This window comes from Mercenaria mercenaria, unplaced genomic scaffold, assembly GCF_021730395.1.
Source record: "Mercenaria mercenaria strain notata unplaced genomic scaffold, MADL_Memer_1 contig_4247, whole genome shotgun sequence".
In the NCBI taxonomy this organism is placed as follows: domain Eukaryota; kingdom Metazoa; phylum Mollusca; class Bivalvia; order Venerida; family Veneridae; genus Mercenaria; species Mercenaria mercenaria.
The window spans coordinates 12324-37738 of NW_026462462.1; the positions used below are offsets into that span (position 1 = coordinate 12324).

General features: G+C 32.5%; 1 protein-coding gene across 3 annotated transcripts; it reads right to left on the reverse strand.

The window, feature by feature from the left end:
- Positions 1 to 892: 892 nt before the first annotated feature.
- LOC123532009 (guanylate-binding protein 5-like) lies at positions 893 to 22298 on the reverse strand. Of its 3 annotated transcripts, none has more exons than XM_053534894.1 (9): positions 22179 to 22298; positions 19517 to 19732; positions 17726 to 17850; positions 15826 to 15938; positions 14169 to 14557; positions 13439 to 13722; positions 11695 to 11898; positions 9628 to 9817; positions 893 to 9163 (listed from the first exon to the last, which is right to left on the reverse strand). In XM_053534894.1, exons 2-9 carry the CDS (start codon positions 19725 to 19727, stop codon positions 8838 to 8840), a joined length of 1842 nt encoding a protein of 613 aa, XP_053390869.1. In that variant the 5' UTR covers positions 19728 to 19732; positions 22179 to 22298; the 3' UTR covers positions 893 to 8837. The 3 variants fall into 3 exon arrangements, with proteins under 3 accessions (XP_053390869.1, XP_045169278.2, XP_053390868.1); XM_045313343.2 differs by lacking the exon at positions 22179 to 22298 and adding an exon at positions 21662 to 21819 and having other exon boundaries at positions 11707 to 11898; XM_053534893.1 differs by lacking the exon at positions 22179 to 22298 and adding an exon at positions 21662 to 21819.
- Positions 22299 to 25415: the final 3117 nt, after the last annotated feature.

Consider the following 25415-nt stretch of genomic DNA (forward strand, 5'->3'; position numbering starts at 1 on the left):
ACAATAAATTGTTGAAAACATGGACTGCCGGAGGTAATGTGTACGGATTGATGTGTATTGACTCTATGGAAACTAAAGTACCATAAAGAGTACGGAAGCAGTCCAGGAAATTAGAGACGGGATTAAACCCAAATATATCCCGCCAGAATATCCATAAATAGCGTATGACTGAAATGCAAATTTGTGTTTGAACTGATTGATCATAACGCAATCTGACTTAAGTACTTGATCTTCTAAACGAAGATCTGACATACGTCTTCTGTAAATTTTGGATTTCCAGTATTGCTATTTTTATCTTAACCAGTCAGACGACTTGTTCGAATGTCAAAGAGTAAGAAAAATGTGCAGTCATTCCAGTGCTCGAACTCGGGACCCCTCGCATACAAAGCAAGTGGCCTACCGAGTGGACTAAACGGCTATCTGACACTTTATGATATAAGAATTGTAAATATCAAAAGTCAAGGCTACAGGTAGATTTGCAAAATGTTGTAACTTAAGCCCTGATTGGCTAGCGAAAGGGTCGTCAGAACGAGGCTATGAATAGGTCGTTCTCGGATCCTATGCGTAGCGTAATAGGAGATGTACTTTAGTCAGATTGGATCATAACGCAATGTCACTTTTCTTTGTTATTTACATTATTGACAACATTTATTTATAGCTATGTATTTTTAGATACCTGATTTCCCAATCTAAGAATAGTAACATTCGGCTATATATAGTTGTATATATTTAGAAGTCTGGTTTCCCAAACTATTATTAGTAACAAGTTCAAAATCATGTTCTAAATATAGAGATAGTAAATTTAAATACCTAATTCGATGAAGTAAAATCCAATAGCATACTAGGCTCACATTTTAGTTTAGTAATCCGATTATTTTTCTCCCAACCCTAATGTTACAATAATGTTTGAACAACTGTTCATTTTGCACGACTTCAGTCTGACAAATTCAAGATTACAGTTCGAATAAAAAAATGTAACAGTTCGGTTTTTAGACATTTCATATATATATTAGAACAAAAAAAATGTAACAGGCTAGAAAACGTGATGCTTTTATAAAATTATCACAAAGCTACCTGAATGTTATCGTTTTCATCATAAAGATTATTAGATATAGCAGACTGTTATGCAAACGCAACGTTTGCTCTTGATGTGAATTAAGATGGTAAAGGTAATAAACTAACGTAAAACTTACACGGCCTAATATCAATTATCTACTTTCATCGCTTGAATGACTGAATGCGGTAAGTGCATATAACCGGGTAGCAATTAATACAACTTTTTCGCTTTCACGATAGTTGTTTATGAAAATGACGGTTTTTTCATTATCTTATTAGGAGATGGTACATTATTAGATTTAGTTGCATTATTTTATTTAAAGGAAATGTCAGTAACTGTACATAATTATAAAAATCTTATAGGCCTATTTTGTGGTCTTAAATATATTGATTAAGAGATTTATATAAAACCACAAGAATGTTCTCAGAGAACGGAGTGTGAGTGTAGTGTGAGTCCTTTTTATATCTAAATGAGTTGGTCTAACATTTTTTCTGTCAACCCACTATAGTTTTATTTTTTTTTGTATGCAGTTTTATATTTTGTGATCTGTTAAAATGTGATAAGAGAAATGTATAATACTTTCCCAACATCATTGGTATCTATCCCTTAAGAAATCCTTTTATCATGTTTCAAAACTATAGTACTTTAGTTTTTGTTTTGTTTTTGATACACATTGCCGCTTTTATGTTGTTTTGTCGCCGCTGTCTCCTGTCCATTGTGTTGTTTTCCTTGTCGACCCCGTGCTTGCTCGCCATGTATATGTCTCCTATTAACTTATTACCTCATGGGTAATGATCTAGTATCATGGCGGGCATCAGTGGGGTCATTTTATAACGGCCAGCAGTTGGTCCGTGGCCATGAGAGATATACTGTAAATTTGACTTTTTTTCCTGACGGAAATTGTATCATTATTCTATTCTTTTGTATGTAAACTGTTTTTTCAACTTACAAACTTGGTAAGAAGAGCAACTTTGAATATGACATTTATAACTGGAATGATACTGTCTGTCAGCCTTTTTCACGGTTCACCAAACAAGCAAAATCAGTCGAACTGTGTGAATAATCAGCTGTACGAATCGATCGATAACCTAAATACCGGTTTTAACTCTTTATTATACATAACGTATTTATTACTTCTGGCAGGTGACGTCGAACTAAACCCAGGTCCTACGATTAGTCACGCAAACTGTTTATCGATACTTCAACAAAATATTCGTAGTATAAGAAATAAATTTGACTCTATAAAAGATCAATATTTAGATACGGATATTTTGTGTTTTACAGAAACCAAGTTGGATGCAAATATTCAAGATAGTACATTACAACTATCGGGCTTTGATTACATGTTCAGAAAGAATATTACATATCATTCTGGGGGTTTTCTAGTTTACATTTCCGCCTTTTTAAGACCTACAATACTAATTAATCTAGAAAATATAAATCCCGAATCACTTTGGGTAGAGATCAAAGATAAAAAGAACATTTATATCTTTTATGTTCAATTTATAGACCACCTCATTATACGGTTGAATTTTGGGACAAACTGAATAGATGTTTAGAAAAAGCTTTAGAGTCAAAACAGAACTTAATAATGGTAGGCGATATAAATGAAGATCAACTTAACATATCAAACCACAAGTTTCGTGACATAATCCTATTAAACAATTTGACCAATTTTATAAATTCACCCGCTCGAATTACATCTAACACCAGAACATTACTTAATCCTATTGCTGTTACAAATAATATTCATGTTTTTGATTCAGGCATATTTGAAACGCCGAAAGAAGTTAGTGACCATTTTGGAACATACATATTCCTTAAAATAGATTTTGACTCTAACAAACCGTTTAAAAGAAGAGTTTAAAACTATATGAAAGCTGATTTTATTTAATTAAATGACTTAATTCATAACACAGATTGGTCCGATATAACTAACGGAAGTATAGATAATGCTTGTGATTTCTTTACAGCTAATTCGCAAAACAATATATCCCTTCATATATGGCGTTGATTTGACCAAAAGACAAACCCTGGTTCAATTCTGAAATTCGAAGAACTTTGCGACAAAGAGATAGGCAGTTCATAAAGCACTGAATTCTAACAAAACTTCAGACTGGCGTTTATATAAACAACTAAGAAATCGCGTAAATAACATAAAAAACACGCAAAAGAAGTTTTCTACAATAATCTGGAATTTTCATTAAATGACTTAAATACTTCGAATCCGCGTAAATACTGGCATACAGTTAAAATGCTTGTTAAGGATAACTCTTCCAACAATGAGAGTACACCAGCTCTGAAAATCCAAAATAATAGCTATTCATTGTCAGATGTTGATAAAGCAAATACTCTTCACGATTTTTTCGTGTCTATTTCTAATGTTAATGATACATATACTGAACTTCCTATCTTCTCACTAAGAACACCAACAAGCCTGAAAATTTTATAATACAGGAACAAGAAATTACAGACATTTTAATAAATTAAGTTGTTAACAAAGCTTCCGGTCCTGACGAAATTAGTCATAAAATGTAAAAAAAAAAAAAAAAACATTATGCAAAACTCTTTGTCTACTATAAAATCGTTCAATGTCCGAAAAAATATATCCGTCTAATTGGAAATTAGCGCACCTTATGCCTCTTTTTAAAAAGGCAACAAAGATGAACCGTGGAATTGCAGACTAATTTCTCTTATTAGTTGTGTTGGAAAAGTTATGGAACGTTTTATATTTAAACGTATGTTTAACTATCTACATGACAATTCACTAATATTCCAAAATCAATCAGGCTTCTTACCAGGACAATCTACTATTTATCAACTGATTGACATCTATCATCAAATATGCAAAGCTTTAGACAATAAAGAATCCACATTGTATTTTTTTGTGATATACCCAAAGCGTTTGATAGAGTTTGGCATAAAGGACTAATTTTCAAAATACGACAATATGGAATCACAGGGAATTTGTTAGACTGGTTAGAAACCTATATGATGAATAGAACTAAAAATGTTTTCGTCGGAACTTCTTTTTCAGAGTCACAATGTCTAGATGGTGGGGTTCCTCAAGGCTCAGTCCTTGGACCTCTTTTATTTCTTATCTATGTAAATGATATAGCTGATTCACTTTTAAGTATTACTAGACTTTTTTGCAGATGATAGTTCTCTAGCCGTATCAACAAGTAACATAGATACGATGGAAGAAACTCTTAATCATGACCTCCACAAAATTAAGATATGGTCCAATCAATGGTTAGTGAATTTTAACCCTTCTAAAACAGAAATTATGTTTTTTCCTATTGTAATAGAAACCGCCCAAACTTATATTTTGATAATGTACATCTAACATTTGCTGAACATCATAAACATCTCGGTGTTACATTTAGTCAGGACGGGTCATGGCATGAACATATCGCCACTAAAGTCTCATCTGTCTCGAAAATTCTAGGGTCAATGAAAATGTTGAAATTTCAAATTCAACGAAAAACCCTCAATCAAATATATTTATCTTATTTACGTCCACGTCTGGAATATGCCTCTTTGTTATGGGATAATTATGCTAATTATGAGAAAGAAATATTAGAAAATACAATTCTAAGCTGCAAGAGTTGTAACGGGTTTAACAAGATGAGTATCTATTCAAAATTATTAAAAGAAATCGGATGGGTATCTCTTGCGGACAGAAGAAAGATTCAGAAATTAATATTAGTATACAAAGAAAAACATCATTTATTGCCATTGTACTTATCACAGTTATTCCCCTCTTTAGTCGAAAATGCATATGAAAATCAATACTGGTTAAGAAATAATGTTAATTATGTATCAGTGGCGAGAAGAACAAAAATTTATTCTAAGTCCGTCCGTCATCCCTTCAGCAATACAACTTTGGAATGAATTACCTTTAGATATTAGAGAATCAGACTCATTAGCAAGTTTTAAAAGAAAACTTAAGGATTTATACAAACCACCAATTGTTCCATCATATTTTACAAGTGGCGATTGCTCACCATCCGTATATCAAGCACGCATTAGAAACAATTGTAGCAACTTTAATTCAGATTTGTATAACTATCACCTTATCGCAAATCCTGCATGTGACTGTGGTTCTTTAGTAGAAGATGCCGAACACTTTCTATTTAAATGTCCAAAATACAACAAACAAAGGAGAAATCTTTTTATAAATACACGTCAGTTCTACCCTCTTAGCACGAATAAATTACTATTTGGTATTGATATCCTGAACGATGCTCAAAATAGGCTCTTATTTCATCAAGTAAATCATTTCATAAAGGAAACTAAGAGACTTTGATAACTATTGTACTATTTTACTGTTTAGTTTTCTGTAATTTAATGATGTACGTCAAGCTAGAATGGACCACTGCTAAAATATTACATACAAGAAATGCATTGGACTGGGAAGGTGGCATCTATATTGGATCTGCGGCAATTGTATTGTATCTTTTTTTCGCTTTTCTGTAATATATAAATGTTTTTTTTTTTGTTGTTTTTTTTTTTGCAGTACGATACTATATTTTCTTTTTTTTTTCAATTCCTGATTTGATAAGCGATTACTCATATATCACATAACGACAGTATTTCTAAATAACATATAGCCTGCTTTGTCACAGGAGGGCCCCCGATAATGTTGTTAAAACTTCTGGCCCAACTCTTTTGTATACATGTATTTACATTGCTGTATTTATGTATGCTTGTTGTATGTGTGTGTATTAAATATGTATATATATACAATAAAATATGATTAAACTAAACTCATTCATTTCGATTGATTTGTATACTTTTGTTCATTTATTCATTCCTTCATTTATTCATTATATCAATCAATCAATCAATCAATCAATCAATCAATCTATCAATCAACCGTTGATTTTATTATTTATTCAGTCACTCTTTCCAAGTGTCTATTTCCTAAATAAAATGTAGTGTACAATTATTCGTTCAAAAATGACTTATTTCTCAGTCGATCAATCAGTCAATCAGTCATTCAATCAGTATATCAATCAATCTATTCATCATACATTCATTCAAATAATATATTGATCTCTACTTAGAATACTTAGGTCAATCGTATAACTTTTCATTTCGTATCATTTGTAGATTTCAATCATTCATTCCGCAGTTGAACAAATCACTCACTCACTCACTCATTCCCTCCCTCCCTCCATTCATCCATCATCTATTTATAATCATTTTATTAATTTCCGAAATATTCATATAATGAGTCAATCATTCACTCAAACAATCGATCAGTCACTCAGTCAGTCTGTCTTATTGTTCCTTCTCCTGAGAAGGAACACTTACGGCTGACATTTCACACTTGACTGAGCAAGTAATGGATACAAAGATACTGTCAAAGGCATCCGATTACCAGTAGGACGCCGCCATCTTGGACTCATGCATATTCATTATGAATAACCTCTACGCCAATATGTGCTTTATGTCACTCTATTGTGAAATGCAAGCTATTAGACATTTGCGAATTAAGACGAAGTGGAGTGTGAACACCTAAGACGATCAATTTTTCACGGGGGTCATCTCAACATCATTATATTGTGTGCAGTAGGAAAAATGCGTGAAAGGTGATTGTCTGGCTTATTATGCCACTACTATGCGGTAGGGGATGTAGACTTGGCTTCGTCTGTCCGTCAGAGAAAATTTGTAATACACATATCACAAAACGTATTGAACGACCGTCGCAAAAAGTATTGAAAGACCGTCATGAAATTGTGTTGGAATATTATTCAACATTAGGAGTTGCGCTATATATCTGAGCATAAAGTGCTCAAAGTGAGCCAGTGTGGTAGGACAGCGTCGTCCGGTGTCGTCTGTCGTTCACAATTTCACTGCTAACTTAGAGGTTGCATTTTAAGTCCAATCTTAATGACACTAAGTCAGAATGTTGTGTTGAGAAACTTTCGACAGAGTTTGATACTGGGTTATTATGTGACTAGGTCAAATCATAAAAAAAACCTTGTTAACACTCAAGACTCCTTTTTTATACTGGATCTATATAAGACCAGATCAGAATATCTTTATAAAATTTACATCAAGTTTGAAAAGTTTGAAACTAGATTATCTAGGGTCCAAAATTATCATTAGGTGAAGTCATGGGAAAACATCGTTAACACATTAGAGGTCATGATTAACTTTTGATCTTGATAAAATCCGGTTAGAGTATTTGACATTAAAATATCTAGAGATTTTACGGAATTGGGTTATCTTGGATTAAAACCGGGATCAAGAGCTGTATCATAGACAATAAAACATTCTTAACACCCTAGACCAATATTTTATGCTGGATCTTATGAAACTATGTCAGAATATTTGCCATTATCAAATGTAGGTTAACTTTGAAACGGGTTGAAAAACTGGGTCATTAAGCAAAATAACAGAAAAGCCTTGTAAACACCCTAGAGACTAAATTGTTTACCTGATTTATATGAAACACAGTCATAATATTTGCCTGCATCAATTCTAGGTCAAGATTGAAATTTGGTCATCTAACGTTAAAGGGTAGGACAGTAAAATTAAATCATAGAAAAACACTTTACAGTCTAGATGCCATGTTTTCACATGAAACAACATGAAACTAAAGCAGACCATTTCTCTTTAATATAAATGCAGAAATAGTGTTTTCTAGGATATGATATATAATAACAAATATACTTAACACTCTTCAAACCTATTATGTATGTCCTCTGTCATTTTGTTAACTTAAAGACAAAGATTCTGACCAAGACGCAATACAATTGAGCCATAATTGTTATCTCTGGAGTATTCAAAGCAAAGCTGTTTACGTCGGACGACGACGGACGGACAATGCACTGAGCGGTCACACTAGCTAAACCTGACTACTTTGTCTCAGATGCATGACTTGTAATGTTGAAGAACATTTCAATAAAGCGTAATGATGTTTGACCACAAACTTTTGTTATATGTAAAACCATGTTCTCTGACAAACAGACAGACAGACAGACAAAATCAAATCTATAACCCACCGCAAAATGGTGGCATAACATGCAAATTCAGTAAATTTATATCTCTCGATTTGACCTAGTGACTTAGCGTGGACGGTAGCATGCATTTCCACTACCGTCCATGAACAGGCTCAATCAAACCGGGCCTGCAACATTTTAGTTTTTGTCGTGTTGACCGACCTGTGGAGTTTTCACTTTTTCTATTTTAGTTAAGACCACGGGTTACCTAGTTTCAAATTTGACCTAAATTTCACAGAGACAAAAATTTTGATAAAGTTTTAAGAAGATAAGGTAGAAAATTTGGTCTCTAGAGTGTTAACAACGTTTTCCTGTTAACTAACCTAGTGACCTAAATTATGACCCCAGTTGACTCAATGTGAGTTTTCTGAGGGTAACATTCTTAACAAGTTTCATCAAGATTTGGCCAAAATTGTGACCCCAAGAGTGTAAAATGTCAAATTGTTGACGACGCATGACAGACGATGCAAACGTACGACGACAGACACAGGGTGATTACAATAGCTCACCTTAAGCACTTTGTGCTCAGATTAGCTAAAAGCAACACTCTATGAAAATACTCGCTGCTGAGCAATCACGTATATGAAGACATTTTCTAAAACTAAAACATATAACAATACGCAATAAAACTAGGCCAACTAATATAAATGCCGCATCCTTATATATGACATATTATACTATATCTCACCAACAATATGGAACTACATTTTGGACTTCTCCTTATGTAACAATTAGTAGTCATTTCCTTATTTTTTCAAGTGCACGCGTCATTCTGAATCATCACCTAAATTACCAAGGGCAGTAATAGCTGCAGCTCCAATTAGAGATATTCCGTCAACTAATGAACTGACTACTTTTGCATCACTTTCTCTTTGCATTTGCATTGTTTGACTTTCTTTTATCTCTTCTACAGCTTTTGTAAGAGCTGCTTCCTTTTCATTTATACGCACTTCTCGATCATGCATCTTATCCTCCTGTTGCCTTAGTTGTTTTTGTAATTCAATTGTCTTCATTTCGAACTCGAATTCATTCCTTCTTCTTTCTTGTTCCAGTTCAAGCTTCTCGTTATTTCTTTTCTGTTCAAGTTCTTGTGCTGCAAAAATAATAATAACGTGCGTTTATCTTAGATAAATGTGTACAATGAAAATGAAAAAGTATATTATCAATCTATACAATATGTAGTTTCTCTACAAAATATGGCAAAATTTAATAGAACTGAAACACAGTTTAATTTTTTCATATTTGTCACCAACATGCACAGATTGCGTATCCTATTTATCTAAGATCATTTAACTATTCAGAACGTTTCAAAGAATTATATTCATGTACACAAAAAGAAAACAAATGAACGCAGTAAGATTGCTTACGTTCATTTTCATATTATACACATGTTTACATTGTTTTGAGTTAGATATAACAGAATTACAGCGCCCTTATTGTGGTGGCGGTGATAATTTGTAAGCACACACAGTTAAACATAACTAAAATAATTTCGAAAATGTCTGTCAAAGTATCGTATTTAAGACTATGAATTCTTTTTCTGCAACGTGAATCTACCTTTTCGCGCCATCTCCAGTTTCTGTTCATTTACTTCAGCCTCCATACGTTTTATTCTTTGATCCAGGTGATCTTTTTCTTCTTTGTTTGCTGTTTCCGCTGAGTGTAGTTCATACCGTAAGTCCACCAATTCGAGTTCCTTCATCTTTTTTCTAATTTCTCTTTCTTTTTCGTTCCAAACGTTCACTTTCTGTAAAGTACATAAATAATGTGTTTTTGTGCTTGTTATGTATAAGGCCGTGAAACAGAACCGACCAAAAGCTAACCTGTCGACGAAATGAACAAAATGGAACTTTTAACGCCCCCACCCCCACCCCTTAATAATTCGATAATAGATTTCGTATTACAACTTTTACGCCTACGATATTGCAAATACTTTTGGAAAAACATATTGTTCATTATGTACTGACATTTCAACAAAAGCGAGTCAAGCTATGATATATCATTTGATTTATTTTACGATCTCATTCAAATATAAAAAATAACAGAATACACATAAATATCTAGAACTTAAAACGAAATGATTTCACTAAGGAGAGGGAATCCTGAGAAAATTTACTATTTTACCTTGCCATACTTCAGAACTACATATAAATTTGAATTGATATTTGAAAATTTTATATTCACACCTCTGTCTCTATCAAACAGGTACTTGAACGTTTAATAAAATCATAACATTCATATTTGTTTTTGTGTCTTTTTCAAAAAATGTCAGATGTCGTTTAAAGAATAATCATTTATCATTCTTAACTTAATTTTGTTGAAATTATAGAGGTACACAATTATTAGCAAGATGATTTTTTTAAACCTTTAAAAAGTTTCATATATGAACTATCTGTAATACATTTTGTATGAAGTTTATTACCAAAAGTTTTAAGAGAGCGTTAGTAGGTTCGACAAGTATATATATCATACGGCTTAAAAGTTAAACAGGGACATTTTTAATGTACCATAATATTATCAAGTATATATGATTTCTGTAATTTAAATATGTGATAAAGTGCATTCGGAAAATAGAAAAAGGGAAGCCACAGGTTGCCCAACATGACATACATTGTAAAGGAAAAAGTTGCAGGGTTGGTTTCACTGAGCCTGTTCATAGACGGTAGAGGAGGAATTGCAAGCTACCGTCACGTCCTCTAGCCCTGGGTTGAGCAGAACTCAACATTTATACATGTTACAAGTACAAAATTAAAATCAGAGACATCAACAGATGTATTCATACAGCGGTTGACATGGAATCTTCAATAATACACAGATTGCAATTCCATGAAAAGCGGCCTATGATCCCTAGTTATATTCAGTGGAAATCTGACGTTATTGGGCGTGCATATTACAGAAACTGCCACAAGACAAAATTAAGAAGCAGACACAATATCGTTGAAATGATTACACAATACCCAAAGCTAATTGAACGGGAGTATTGAAACCACCCAAGCCAAAATGTTAAAACTGAAAAATTAAACAGTACATTAACACAACATAAATGTCGTGTTAAACAATATGAAGAGATCGAAATAAATCATAAATCACAGGTAGCCCAACAAGACATAAATAAAAATAAATAAAAATGTTGCAGATTTGCTTAAATATCATTTGGTAAAAAAATAATTATTATTATAACAAGAGGGCCAGGAAAATTGATAACGTTCCCACTAAATACATTTACAGGAAATTGACATTGCCCTCTGGTGACCATGTTTTAGACAAATCAAAATAATTTGAATAATCTTGGTATAGGGTAAAAAAAATACCATTTGTGTAAAATTATTTCATAATCGGACTAGCGGATGAGATGTTGTTTGAAGTTTTTTCATCTATTTTTTTTTGCTCTTGCGGCATCTATGTGCAACCAACCGGAACTGGTTGAATAAATTTGGAAGACGACCACCCAAGAAAGATTCAAGCCAAGTTTTTATCAATTTTCACCACACGATATAAGGGGAGACATCTTTTGATGAAAAGTGTAGACGGACGACAGACGGGCGAACGACGTACGGCGAGTGATCACAATATCCTACCCATAGCTCTTTGTGCTAAGGTGAGCTAATTATAATATGTGAGTACTTCGTAACAAACCTCCGGGCCCAAATTTTCCTTTTTGTCGTATTTTTCTTTGACCTTTCTAACGTCTCTTTCGAACTTTTCTTTGGCATTTGGAGCCATGTAGCAGTTGTCTTCTATCATGTTGAAACATGTTTCTAGGTGGCAAGTCAAAAACTCACGGCATTTTTCTGTAGACAGTTTCTTATACTCTTCCTCTGAAAATACCTAATTGAAAAATCACAGTTTAATAAGTCATAGTAAGTAAGATGAAATAAAAGTTAAGTAAGTTGGTAAAAAAAAATAGTGTTTGTGTAAAATCCATTCTTGACAAATGACTTCAGGTAATTTAATTAATCTCTTAATTATTGACTTAATTCGATATAAAATCAACAAACTTACTTTCAAGAGCTATAATCTAAACCCTTCATAATATGACTTTCATTACCTAAATTTTCTTGCAGAATAATTTCAGTTCATTCCTAACAAAAGGTTGGAATCATGTTGTATGCAGTATTATTTTTTCTTTTTGTTGTTGTACCATATTCAAAGCGTTAAATAAGCACAAAGTTATATATGCAGTTGTGGTGTAGTTATTGTGAGTGACTTAAGTTCCTATGACGTATTCTGAAGTGCAGTTATAACATGTTCAAACTATTATGTATAACAAAATTCGCAAACTGTAGTGGTTATGTGAACTAGGTTTATATAATAAATTCTGAAGGCGTTCTTAAATTACTTCCAAAATCTCAAACTGTGATTATTTTGCGTGACCTTACCTCCTATGATGAACTGGTGCAACTATTCTATGTTGAAACTACTTCCAATAAATCACATAATAGTTGTTATTTGAGACCTAAATCCCTATGAAGATGTCTGACCTGCAACTAGGTCATCTCCAGAACCTCTCAAATTGTAATTGATGTATGTGCCTAAAGGTCTTATGTTGGATTCTGAACTGCATTCATTTCAAGTTTAAACAGCGTCCAAAATGTTGCGCGTGACTTATTTCTTAAATGGGACTGTCATTTTTATCAAAATATGACCGAAACAGCCAAATATATAACCTCGTTTAGACAAAGCTGAATCTTTTCTATGTATGATATATAAAATAACACTTCAAAAGACGGCAATTCACACAACTTTCACCTATTTTTATATGTTATAAACCTACATTTTGATGAAGAATATAGACAAGAGTAAAAGAGTAATTTTAAGATGATAAAAATATGAATCACATTTGCTGTCAATTTTCTGTCAAAGACGCATAAAATGTAAAATGAACAAAAAAGATAAACCTTGAATGGTGATTGTACTGTTTGACTAAAATTCGTAAATTCATAATAAAAGGCTAATAGAATGCCAAAAGTTGCAAACATTCACTCAGCATAGTAAAATAAGAAGAACTATTAAATATATCAATCGCTGTTATAATTTTAGGATAAAAGTTTATTTTCACTATTTAGTGTCTTTATTCTTTCATTAAACCCTGTTAGCTGTGGATGTTATCTAGAATTAATATTTCATTATAAACGAAATACGTAGTATTCAGTTAATAAATGTGTCAATAGTAATGAAGATGACACTTAAAGAATGTGTTAGACAATTTACAGAACATTATTATGGACATCGTTTGGTCGTCTCAATTGTTTTTCACAGAAAATGTAGCATGCAACAAAACGTCAATTCTCCTAACTCTTTTACATCTTTTTAAGAAAAATAAGAATAAATTTAGAAATCCAAATCAACAAAGTAAAATAGAGGTAACCTTAAACTCTTCAACAATTTCAGACATATGTTGCTGGCTCTGAGGTATCATCTGATTTTGGATGCGTTCAATCCCTTCTTTTTGTAGCACTTTGAATCTTTCCGTGGGCGATCCGTACAAATTAGTTTTCTCGTCGTCTCTGATAGAATTTCTAAATAGTTCTGTTGTTTCTTTCCAAACACGTTGGTTTTCTTCTTCCGCTATACGTTGCTGAAGGGAACTAACATTTGGTATCGCACCGTCTTCCACAGTCGCTACTAATGCACGTGTGTACTCACAGAATGCTGAAGCATAACAATAATCTTAAGTATTTAATGAATAAAGACTGTAACTAAAAATTTAAACATTACACATTTCGAATTTTCTGTAAAGAAATGAGTTAAGTGCTGTATATTCTGTGATAAACGACGATTGATGAGCGAACTGGTAAGAGATCATTACGATGTTAATTTTGCCGTCAAAATTTTGCATGACGTCCAAATCATTACATCTGGGAGGAATAAAGCTCTTTATATTTTACTGAACATTAAAATTGTTACCCGTATGATTAAGTTCACTTTTCAGCTCTTTGAATATTAAACACTTGGGCTTACGCCCTCAAGGTTTATTTCCTCGTATCTAAACTCTGAACCGTGTTAAAACACACGATAATATACCCCAAAATGCAACTTGAAGTAATTTAATAAGTAATTATAATACCATTTTTCTGTTAATTCGTAAAAATACGAACCGCTGGTTGTGTATGGTGAGCCATTATTCAATCGCTTAATATCTGAGTTTCTAAATAAGTAGTTTTTAAATTTCTCCTTGTCTTCCAAAAAGCGAGCTTTTAGCTCTGGATGATCAGTTTCACCCAATTCAGACAGATCTTCGAATTCTGTCGGTTGCGTCAGAGTGAAGCATGCTCTCTTCTTACAGTATTCTCGGACGCACCATTTAGGAGAAAATCGGCAGTCATCGGGTCCAGCAGATTCCAAGATATTTTCTAGATATTCTTTGGGCTCCACTACTTTACCCTTGACTTTGACTCTGGAAACATCTCGTAGAAGTAGAATGAACTCTGGAAATGATTCTTGTGCTTCTCTTTGTTGTAGTTTCTTTGAAATCATTGCAATAAAACTTGAAACACATGAAGGAAATTATATTTGCAGGCAAAATGTCAATAACCATGTAAGATATAAAATTTGTTGAAAGATAAATATTTCATCACGGAAAGAGGCAAAATCGCATACTACAGCCGTTAAGGTTGGGTTCAATGCCTGCAGAGAGGTGAACTAAATGCGTTTAATAGAATGCTTAGGAGAGGCTTGTGCTGTTAAAATAAAGTAGGTTTTCCTAGTACAAACTCTTCAGAAATTCCTTAACATTATCAGCTACATGGGGTCTATTTATCAAAACTGTATTTTCATCAGAACTCTAGATTTTTCTAAGTATATAATGATAAAATATACCTTGTTTTAAATGTATTATACTTACATGTAAACCTCTTATTCTATCTATAACAACTCATGCTTTAGACAACTTAGAGTAACTTGAACAAACTCTGTAAAGTGCCACCTAACTACCATTAATTAAAAAAAAAATTAAAACTGGGCCAACATTTTTTGGAAAGAGCATTTAAAGATTTTTATAAATGTCCACGCTCCCAGGTGGCAAAATATTTTACGAATCAGAACACGTTTTGTGTAATTTAAAGTTTGGATAGATTGTCACCCAAGAATATCTCTGTGGAATTTTTTAAAAATCAAATCAGCGATTTAAAAGAAGATGCGTTTGAAGACATTTTGAATAATTTCAAACTTTGTGAAGGGTTATCCAAGAAACATTGGTGTAAAGTTATTTTAAAATCAGGCTAGATTTTTCTGAAAAAAAAGAAGTTTAAATATTCCACTATATCATACACAATTGAAAGAGTAACTTAGCCCCCTGTTGGAGAAGTTTTTTTTTTCACGAATCTGAGTAATTTATAAATTCGTAAGGCATACGTGGATGATTTATTCAAAATTAGTTTAAAATTGAACGAGCAGTTTTTTACATGATATTTTTTACGTTTCCATTGTATACTTATGTAAAGAATCCACTAAAACAATGATTGTTATTTGGCAAATGGAATAAATTGAACAACACTTGTAAAGTGTCGTCCAAGAAACATTTGAGTGAAATTATTTTAAAAAAGGACAAGCAGTTTTGGAGCGGTTGTCGTTTGAATATTTTCTTTTTATTTTAGCTCTGGAATCCCCTATACGCAACTAAGCGGAACTGTTTGAACAAATTTGGTAGAGGACCATCTAAGAACCGACGGACGGTGAGTGATCACAATTATAACTCACGAACTAAAAATGTGTCATAAAACAAAGGATCTACTTCCAGTCTATATAAAAGGATACCCTATTTTTCCTAAATCGTTGTTGTCAAACTTGTCTTTGGCGTTAAAGATGAACTTATCTGACAGTAAGAAGGACAAAGTCGATAGGCGGTTATCTTCTTGTTCTGTATTGGTCTGAAATGTGTATATAAACACAACACCTGCTTAAATATTCATGAAGAAATACCGTTTCAAAATATCTATTGAGGCATTATTAGTGTATTTTGACAATTACATTTCATTACAAATATGAAACAATCCTATTATTCATTTTAAAAGGTCAAAATTGTCAAGACACGAAACCGTTCTCTTTCTCGTCTGGGCAAAATATCCTATTGATGTTGTTTTTAAATTTCTGGCCACTTCCATTATCACTTAAGTTGAATTTGTCTCTGGACGAAAGACGACGCCACAAAAGTGGGGTTGGAAAAAATGTTTAATTCTGATAATTGATGGTGTATGTATGTTTTACGAGGGGCGTTCAATAAATAATGATACTCCGATTGTAGTTCCGTAACCGGGGGTTATTTTGTAATGCGGTTTTCAGCACATTATAGAGCAATTTATTGGGAACAAAAATGCCATATGAATGATAAAAATGTTAGATTCAAAGTAAAAATATAATCATTTGAGTGAGGTGTACTCAGGTATACTGGACCATAGCAAAAATAAATATAACTTAGGTTTGTCCTGGGCATCCAGGGTCTCAGAATAATAGAATAACTTTTAAAACCACAAAATTCTATAATTTTTCTACGAGTTACAGCAATATGTGACGAGTTTGCGTTTGTTTTAACTCCATATTGTGTTTTTATTTTACAACACAACTAAAACATCTAAACTCGAGGTTGATTCCATTTGGAATGTGTCTGAAGAGTGATAAGTCTAAGTTGTAAGAACTTGTTTCGTAATCGAGAATTAAGAAATTAGTATCAACTTAAAATACAAGAAGTTTTTCAACGATGAACATCAAACCTGACAAAATTGCAGAACTTATCATTATTCGAGTAAAATAAACACACTCCATTTAATACAGTTATCAATTTTTTTTAATTTTAGTTTTCAAATGTTTATGTAAATATGATAATTTATCTGAAAATTGAACTACAGTTCTAGTTGTTGAATAGTAGAATCAAGGAATTGCATATTACAATCTCAATATTTTTAACATGAAATGGTCCAGTATACCTGAGTACACCTCACTCAAATAATTATATTTTAACTTTGAATCTGCCGATTTTTAATATTCTTATGGCAATTTGTTTCCAATAAATTGCTCTATAATGTGCTGAAAACCGCATGTAAAATAACCACCGGTTACGGAACTACACATGGAGTATCATTTTTTATTGAACGGCCCTCGTACCTGTTTGTTAAGTTTGCCAGTATAAATATTAGTCAAATACGAAGGTCAGTTACCCTTCCGAGTTTTCATGGCATAATTACTTGACAAGATGAACTTTTTTCTGTCAAAATGGTCAAGCAGAATCCGGCGGAATCATGATTACTACATTATACTTCCATTTCAAAATCAAATGATGAAAATTATCCCCCCAAAAAGTTTACTCAAGTAATTTAAAAGGTCTTCTGCTATCACGCCAATATGCTCTGATGCGGCATAGTGAACTATATAAATTACGATTCTGTTTACCGTACATTCCTATTGGTGGTTAAGCGGACAATACTATTAGTCACAAATATTTGTACCAGATCCAAAGGATGGCTAATAACTTTTAAAATTAACTAATATTGACTGGCAAGCAATTCAAAAACGTCTATAAGTATTTCTTACATGACATTAGAGTTTCTTTCTAATTTTTTATACTTTAGATCAGCAAACCTGTGTTGACATAATTATATAAACTCGTCAATAGCACAGACTATGGTCCGGAAATTTTTTATGAAGTCATGTAATTATATACCTTAAAAGGATCATGCAATCCTTCTGTATCCAAGAACACCACTACACAGTTCAAAATGGGATGCTCCCGGCACAATATCCAAATACCACTTGTAACCGCTGTCTGTCCATCAGCCACGCCGAAACCTATATTGGATTGGAAATCAAAATGATTGTCTTTCGCACTTTTGGTACGCTAATGGAAAGATTGTAAGGGGTACCTGAGGTAAACTGCCTTTATTATAAAGCTTTATATTTAACCATCGATAAGCAGATGTTCATCTGTGGTGTATTGGTCAAGAAGGTAGTAAAGTATTTATTGCCGCGGCGGACCGGGTTCGATTCCCGACTCGGGCGTGATTTTTTTAAGACTTCATATTATTTTAAATACAGTTTAGAAACAAACTCTCATATTCTTATGTTCATAATATAATGAAACTTTTATCTCCAACAAGTGAAAGATTCTTATAATGTTTTGTGAACTTCTGGTAAGCCTTGTTGAAGTTCTTTAAAAATCAAATTCACAAACCAATAAGATTTCAATCAAAGTGCAAATATCCTAAAACAAACACAATAGTAAAACGTTTCTTCTGAAATTTGGGAAATAAATTGAAATGTATGTAGCAGAAGGTGCAAAGTATTGTTCTTACATTTTGCATTTTTTTATGTTTTTAACGAACGTTTTCCTTAAGTTATTTTTTGATAAACTCTGAAAAAAAAATGTTTCATTTTCTTTCTTTGAAATAAATTAAAATGTAAAATGCATATTTTAATACTGTATTTTAGTCATTTTTTTAGCAGTTTTTTTTTTCAGATGCATATTTGATACTGTACAAGAGAAGTTAGCAATTACGTTCAGATACATGTATATCTTTCTACGCGGAGCGTATCAGCAAGATCTCTTTGCAAACTAAATGTTATTTGTTGATGCCTATTAACAGTTTTAAGGTCAATGCAGCCTATATTCGTGCATATTTATTTTGAATTTTAGGTGCTTATCAAAGAACATGGTTTTGAGAATTAGGTAAGCATTACAGAAATTTGAAAAGTACATACACGTGTATTCCATTGCCACTTAATCGTCCCCTTTGATCGCAGTACTTCAAAATTGCTAATTATTTGCGACTAGATTTTAAAAAACACGCTATCAGTAATCTAGATATTGTAAACTGAAATGTTATTTCCGGTCTGGCAGTTGTAAGAGAAGAGATGTTTGTCTTTCTTAACTCGCATATCGCATATATTTTATCGCAGGTCGCCCATGCTTGACTGACTTCAAATTCAAACATTAGAAATAGGTATAAAACTATCCCGATATCTAGCGTTGTAATCATATTCTCGATATGTTCTGGCGCTATTTAAAGAAAACTGCGCTGTTTCAAAATCACTTAGAGTATATAGAGGACATTTGTTTAGTTTTCGTGATTAAAGATTACATCTCAGCGAGAAGTTAGACACTTAAATTTCTATATTCCCATGAGCGTGTATAATTCAACGTCAATTAGTGAGGTGTGATCCGTTATCCTCGGCGTTTAGCGCAGTATTGTTATGAGCTAAAAGTGCAGACACGCCTCGATGCATAAAGTTGATCTATATTTCATATTTATGAAAAAAACTATTTCCATGCTATTAGGTGAAAAGTACAAGCAAAACAAATAACAAGAAATCTATCATTCATAGATTGAATTATATGGATTGTATTTCATGAATGCATGAATGAAACGCAGTATTTCATCAACCGGCATAATTAGCCTTAAAACGTGCTAGTTTTGCCAGGGTATGTTTATAAAAAGTACTCTATGAATTACTTTACCATTCTCTACACCACACTCTGCGAGTTGGTTAAGTATCCACGACTTCCCCGTTCTAAGAGAGCCTGTTACTGTGAAAACAACAATATGACTTTCCAAACGCCTCAGTTCATTCAATACGTTTTCATTCACATCTAAACCATTGGCGCTGAAACGAATGAACCACTGTGGTTTTTGAAGATTACGAAGCCTGAATTTTAGTTCCCGAGACATATTTGCTGAAGAGAAAGAAGAAAAAAATGTTTAATTTCATATGCTATAGAAGTCATTGATCAGAGCACACGTGAGAAACATTACTGGCACCATTTTACAGAAATGTCAGAGAACAAATAGTCTACTGGCGGATTGCAATAGCTAATGCTGTATGTCTTATCTTTGCACTTTTGAAGAGTATGTTTTATAGCAATCAATAAGTAACCCTACGAAAGCTCTGAGATTCCTGTCGGTGGCAGATAGGAACCCCTGGTAGGATATCTGTAGCAAATATTCATGTGGTATCCTTTAAATTTAAAGTTTAAAAAAAGTGTTTTTGATACATGTTTTCTGTATCAAATAGATGTTTAAAACTTGCAAGACACTAAAACAGTAAAGTGTAGTTACAAAGTAAAATTAAAAACCTGATATGTTTCTTTCACTTTTGAGAAAACCGTATGTTTAATTTTTACTATGTCTGGTGTATACTCGGTCACTGATATGTCGATGCTACAAATAAAACAAAACAAAAATCCTTAATTTGCAAGGCCCGCCTTTTAAGAGGAGGTCTTCAATGCTCCCCATGTTGATCCGCCCAGTTTCAAAAGGACTGTTTCAAAAAAGAGAATCGAAAGTCAACTAAATGTTCATCTTGCATAACATGGATTTAGTAGAAAACAAAAATTCCAATTTCATTATTTTCCAAAACAGTTTTGTTAACCCATTAAAGGCATTTCCCTATGAATGTATTGAGCAAGACTATTTATCACGAAATCCTAACAATAATTTGTCAATGCCAGCAAAACTTTTTTCAATTGAGCGTACAAATTTAGAAATATTTAACGTTTATATAACATGCCAATATGCGAGCTAAATATTCCATTTGTGTCGGTCAAGATTATGTCAAAATTTGTTTTGTACAATAATTAGTACATCTGACCTTTTTAGATGGTATGACACAGTTCGAGTTCTAAAGCTTATACAGTTCGATTACTAGGTCATCCGTGTTTACACGTTTTCAAACCAAAAGTTCTCTACTTACAAAATGACCTTACTACTTCCTTATTATGTCTTGTTTTAGCTTGAGCTCACTTTTTTTCTTATACAAGATACACGTAAATATTGGACCCCATGTTAAGATTATAAAACGCAATAATTAATGTTTACAAACACGATGTTTACGATAACGAACTGTAGTTAACGTTTAATAATCAATAATGTTATGATATAATATTCCCAAAGTTTACGATATGTACACTATCATTGACGATCTGACTACGATTTAATATTATTTTGGACGCAGTACTATTAAAGATTTTTTTGTTGGGTAATACAAAGCTGCGGATAGTTTTCTGAGTATCATTTTGTTATATTTATCTTGCATAAAATCTTCGAAATGTTGTATCTATAGTAATTACAAATACGCTTACTTAATAGCACAGGTATAAGAAAATTGTTCTTTCATGGTATCAATAGACAAACACTTTGAATCTTATATTGAATAGCTCGTACAAAATGTAGGCCTATAAGCGGAAGATTTAAGTCAATATATTTCATGCTGATGTAATGTAAATCTAATATTGTGTAAATAACAAAATACCTATAAAGTAAACGAAAACAAAGGTACAACGACAAAATATCCCTCGATTAGTGACTAAATCATCTAATTTTATTTGTCCTTTTTCAAGCTTTTCCATTGACTCATAATCGTGTGTTATTCGTCCTACATCTATAGAAATCTTACTGAGGTGTTTTTCACCATTGGTTATGCAAATGACCATTCTAGTAAATGAGAGCACACACTTTTGAGAAGGACATTACAAAAACAGTCATGTTGATGCATTTGGTAAATGGTGGTTTTACAATTCCCTTGATAACATGATACTGTTATTTCTAAAAAAATATAAGGGTGATTCTACATTGTATATAATGTTGAATAAGCAAGGTACACGAACCTTAAGAAAACCGTTCCCTGCAGATAAACAACAGATTTAACGTCGGTTTCACCTTGGACAATTTCTTGTTTATCCGCGTGAAAAAGTAAACACTGACATTAAAATACGTCTCCGCAATAGATATTTATACTGCTTACTAAATCCTGTACAAATAAAAATGAGTTCATTCAGAAGATAAATCGTACGAAAAGTAAAAAAGTACAAAATCTAATTTTCTTTCAATAGACTATTCACATAAATCAAATACTATTGAGCTTTTATATGAGGCTTAATACTAGTGTCCTTTTACGCTTACTAATTTCTGCTCTCTGAAAGATACATAGAAATAGACACTAAAAATGGTTGCCAGTTTTTTTAAAGGTGGTAACAACTGAAAAATAAACAATGATACTTCTCACGAAATTAAAATAATACCAGTTCTAGTTTTGACTGCAGTGGAGTCCGAAATGCCGACCCCTGCTACCGCTATATCAAATCTTGTGTTGATTAATATATATAAAAGAAAGAAATATCTTACCTTTTCGGCCCAAGGAAATAACACCTTTATGTAATAATCGATATGCTGGAAATATATATTAGAACAGTCACGTGGGCTTTTATTGTTATGTTAAATAGCATTGACGTTTTTGGGTTCCTCCTATGTGGTGGATTTATTTAAAGAAATCATATATTACAAAGTAAAACAATGAGGACATAAATTTTAATAATTACGCTCTTTTGTTGTAATGTATTATTGTTTATACAAAATATAGTGTGCCTATTGTAGTCCGAGATTAACGATAACCATCCCCAGCTTTTATTATATTTGACTGGCTTATCATAGTAGATTGTCCCCATTGAAAATTATCCGATAATCAATGTTGGTTTCCCTGTTGATATTACATTGGGCAATTGATTATATAGGAAATTTATTTTTAATGATTAATTTCAAATATGTCTTTTGGTTTCTGAATATTTTACCAGATATGACTGTAAACTTCAATTTCTTCTCTTCAATTTAGTGTGAAAATATTTATTCTAACTGAACATCTTGCTTCCAATTTTGTTTTAAAAGTATCACCGTCGCTTATATTGAAGATATAGTGAAAAACAGTAAACTTTTCAATTTCTTTTACTTTAGAGGCAAATAAATCATATTTTCCAAAGCATGACAATTTATTTTCACATATGTAGGTATTCTTGACTTTATAAACAATACAATAATATAATTTTAAGTGTAATAGGATAAAGGCTTCTTGCTTCCATTTTACTTCAAAGTGTATCAAGAAATAAAAATCTTGTGGACTTCTTAAAGTTCTGATGTAATTTAAACCGTGTTAATTTACGAAACTGCATATACCAACAACTGACGTACGATTCAATACAGTCTTTTGAAACAATAACGTTCATAATTGTCTAATTAGTCAAAAAATAGAAAAAAATGAAAAGAACAGAATAGGACAGAGCTTTGCTTTTTCACCAAACTGTTTATGAGAACAATACGAATCAACATAAATTACATAATTTCCGACTGAAAGCTAAATACCTTTGGAATATTGAAACATTCAACGACAGGAGAAAAACTACTTCAAAGAATAATTTTCCATAGAAATCAAAGAAAGAATCTATTGAATTATGAATCAAGTTTCTGTTCTTTTTCTGATCAGCATTGGTGTATGTGTATTATAGAGATCCTAACTCACTTTTGTTCATGGAAAGCATGAAAAACAGCCACCTTTACAGCTAAAGACTTTAGTTTACACGATAAATTTGATTTCATGATTGAATTGTCTAGAATGTACAAACACATATCTGAAAAGCATATTTGATTTATGTATAATCAAGTAACTTAGGCACTAAAGATAGGTAGACAGGATGAATCAGAGCTAATTGTTTAAAAAATGAGTTAGGATCTCTATGATACACATACACCAATGCTGATCAGAAAAAAAAACAGAAACTTGATTCATAATTCAATAGATTCTTTCTTTCTTTGATTTCTATGGAAAACCTTAGATCAAGACCAGTTAATAAAACATGTATGTGCGTGTTTTAGTAATATATATGTTTTTTTTTTAAGTTTGTTAAATTGCTCGGGTTTTTCTTTGCCATTGCTTGTCAAATACAGTATTGCTTAGTTTATTACTTTATTTTATCATGTTTAAAAGAACTTAACTTGTAGGCATGAAAGTTAAACAAAAGTACCGTTATATGGACAAGAACAATCAGTCAAAATGGGAATACATATATCTTCACACAAGTTTCGTTTTTCTCGAGGAAAACTATTATGTATACATGTGTTTGTGGGAAAGCTCATTTATGAAATAATTTTCGGATTTCAATGTTTCGCGGGGTTCAAAGTTTCAAAAGAAAAGACACTTATTTAAATGTTTTCATTTTCTGTTACATGACAACACGAATTTCGCAATATCATAAGCTAACATAATGGTGTTTTACAGAAATGTTTAATATCTTTATGAATCTATAAAACAACATGATTTATATCAAAAACTGGCTACATGTTTTGTTGCTTTCTACGGAGTAACATGCGAGCTTAATTTCCGTGTATTACCTAAAGCAAAATATTAGATCAATGCAAAATCCATGACAAAGAAATATTGACTTAGGTCATGAATAACACGACTTTAGCTAATGTAAGGGAGGCAATTCAATTTGAAGGGAATTGCTTTAACACAGTCAATAATTAAGGGAGAGAATTCTTGCAAATTCTCGTTAAAAGCTGACCATGTTAGTATTCGGTCTTCCTTTGTAAAGTGGCTTTGTTAGAGAGACACGCAACCGGATTTTTATTGTATCATAGATTTAACGTGTGTGCACTGATAATGATAGAGGCTGTCAAAAATATATAAAACAAATTGTGCAAAGATATGACAAAGGGTGTTCTGACGTTTTGCTACGAAACTTTAGAATTAGTCGTTTTCAGACTTAAATAATAACAAGATCACGTATCGAGTGTAAATGTTACAAATTCACGTGTAACTTAAAAAAACCCTGTTAAATGATGCTATAGAAGCAAAATAAAAATTACAATGAGAGGTCACGGAAAGTGCAACACCACTCATGCCCTCTAGTCCTGGTTTAACCGAATGCTATTCTTATATTAGCAAATATGAACGTTTTCCGTGACCAAAAAAAAAAAACAGAGCCGAGTCTTATTCACGTTTACTAATTTCAATATAAAACAGGCGAATGTTGCTAAGTACTAGATCCCCATATTTGAAATGACCTCTGAAGATAAGTGTTTGTCCTACTTCTTTCATTTTTATATTTCCTTAAGAGGGCGGAGTTAAACGCCGGAAGTCAAGTGTCTACGATACAACTTAAACAAGAATTGCCAACATAAGCTTAGCTACGTATATGAAAGTTCAACAAAGGCCGAGTTGTCTAAAGCAATAATGTCCGGTATTTTTTCAATGTATACATTTTAAAGGCTGACGGTTGATTTCCCGTATACTTATCTACCTTTGCTGAAAAGTGTGAATTAGGTGTCACGAGGCATTGTGAAACAAAAGACGAAAAAACTATACATTTAGTCTTGCATTGTCAACAAGTAACAGTTCAAATGCATCGATAGCAAGTGGAGCATCTGTGTCTAAGGTAGAATGTGGTAAATGACCCCTCCCCAATATTTCATTTCACCTGTTCATACGCCACCCACCCGAGTAACCAGACTTCGAATGGAATTATATATTTTCATATTACACTTTCGCAGGTGTTTGGTAATTTTTGAATACGAGGGATAGAACTTCCGATG

What these genes read in the sequence shown, in the direction of transcription:
- LOC123532009 (XM_053534894.1), bottom strand. Translation starts at nt 19,727, where the DNA reads ATGTCTCGGGAACTAAAATTCAGGCTTCGTAATCTTCAAAAACCACAG. An exon ending in AACGATTTAGGAAAAATAGG is followed by an intron (nt 14,558 to 15,825) that starts GTATCCTTTTAT and finishes ATGTGTTTCAAG; the next exon opens with TTTTATTGCAATGATTTCAA. An exon ending in CTCACCATACACAACCAGCG is followed by an intron (nt 13,723 to 14,168) that starts GTTCGTATTTTT and finishes GTTATGCTTCAG; the next exon opens with CATTCTGTGAGTACACACGT.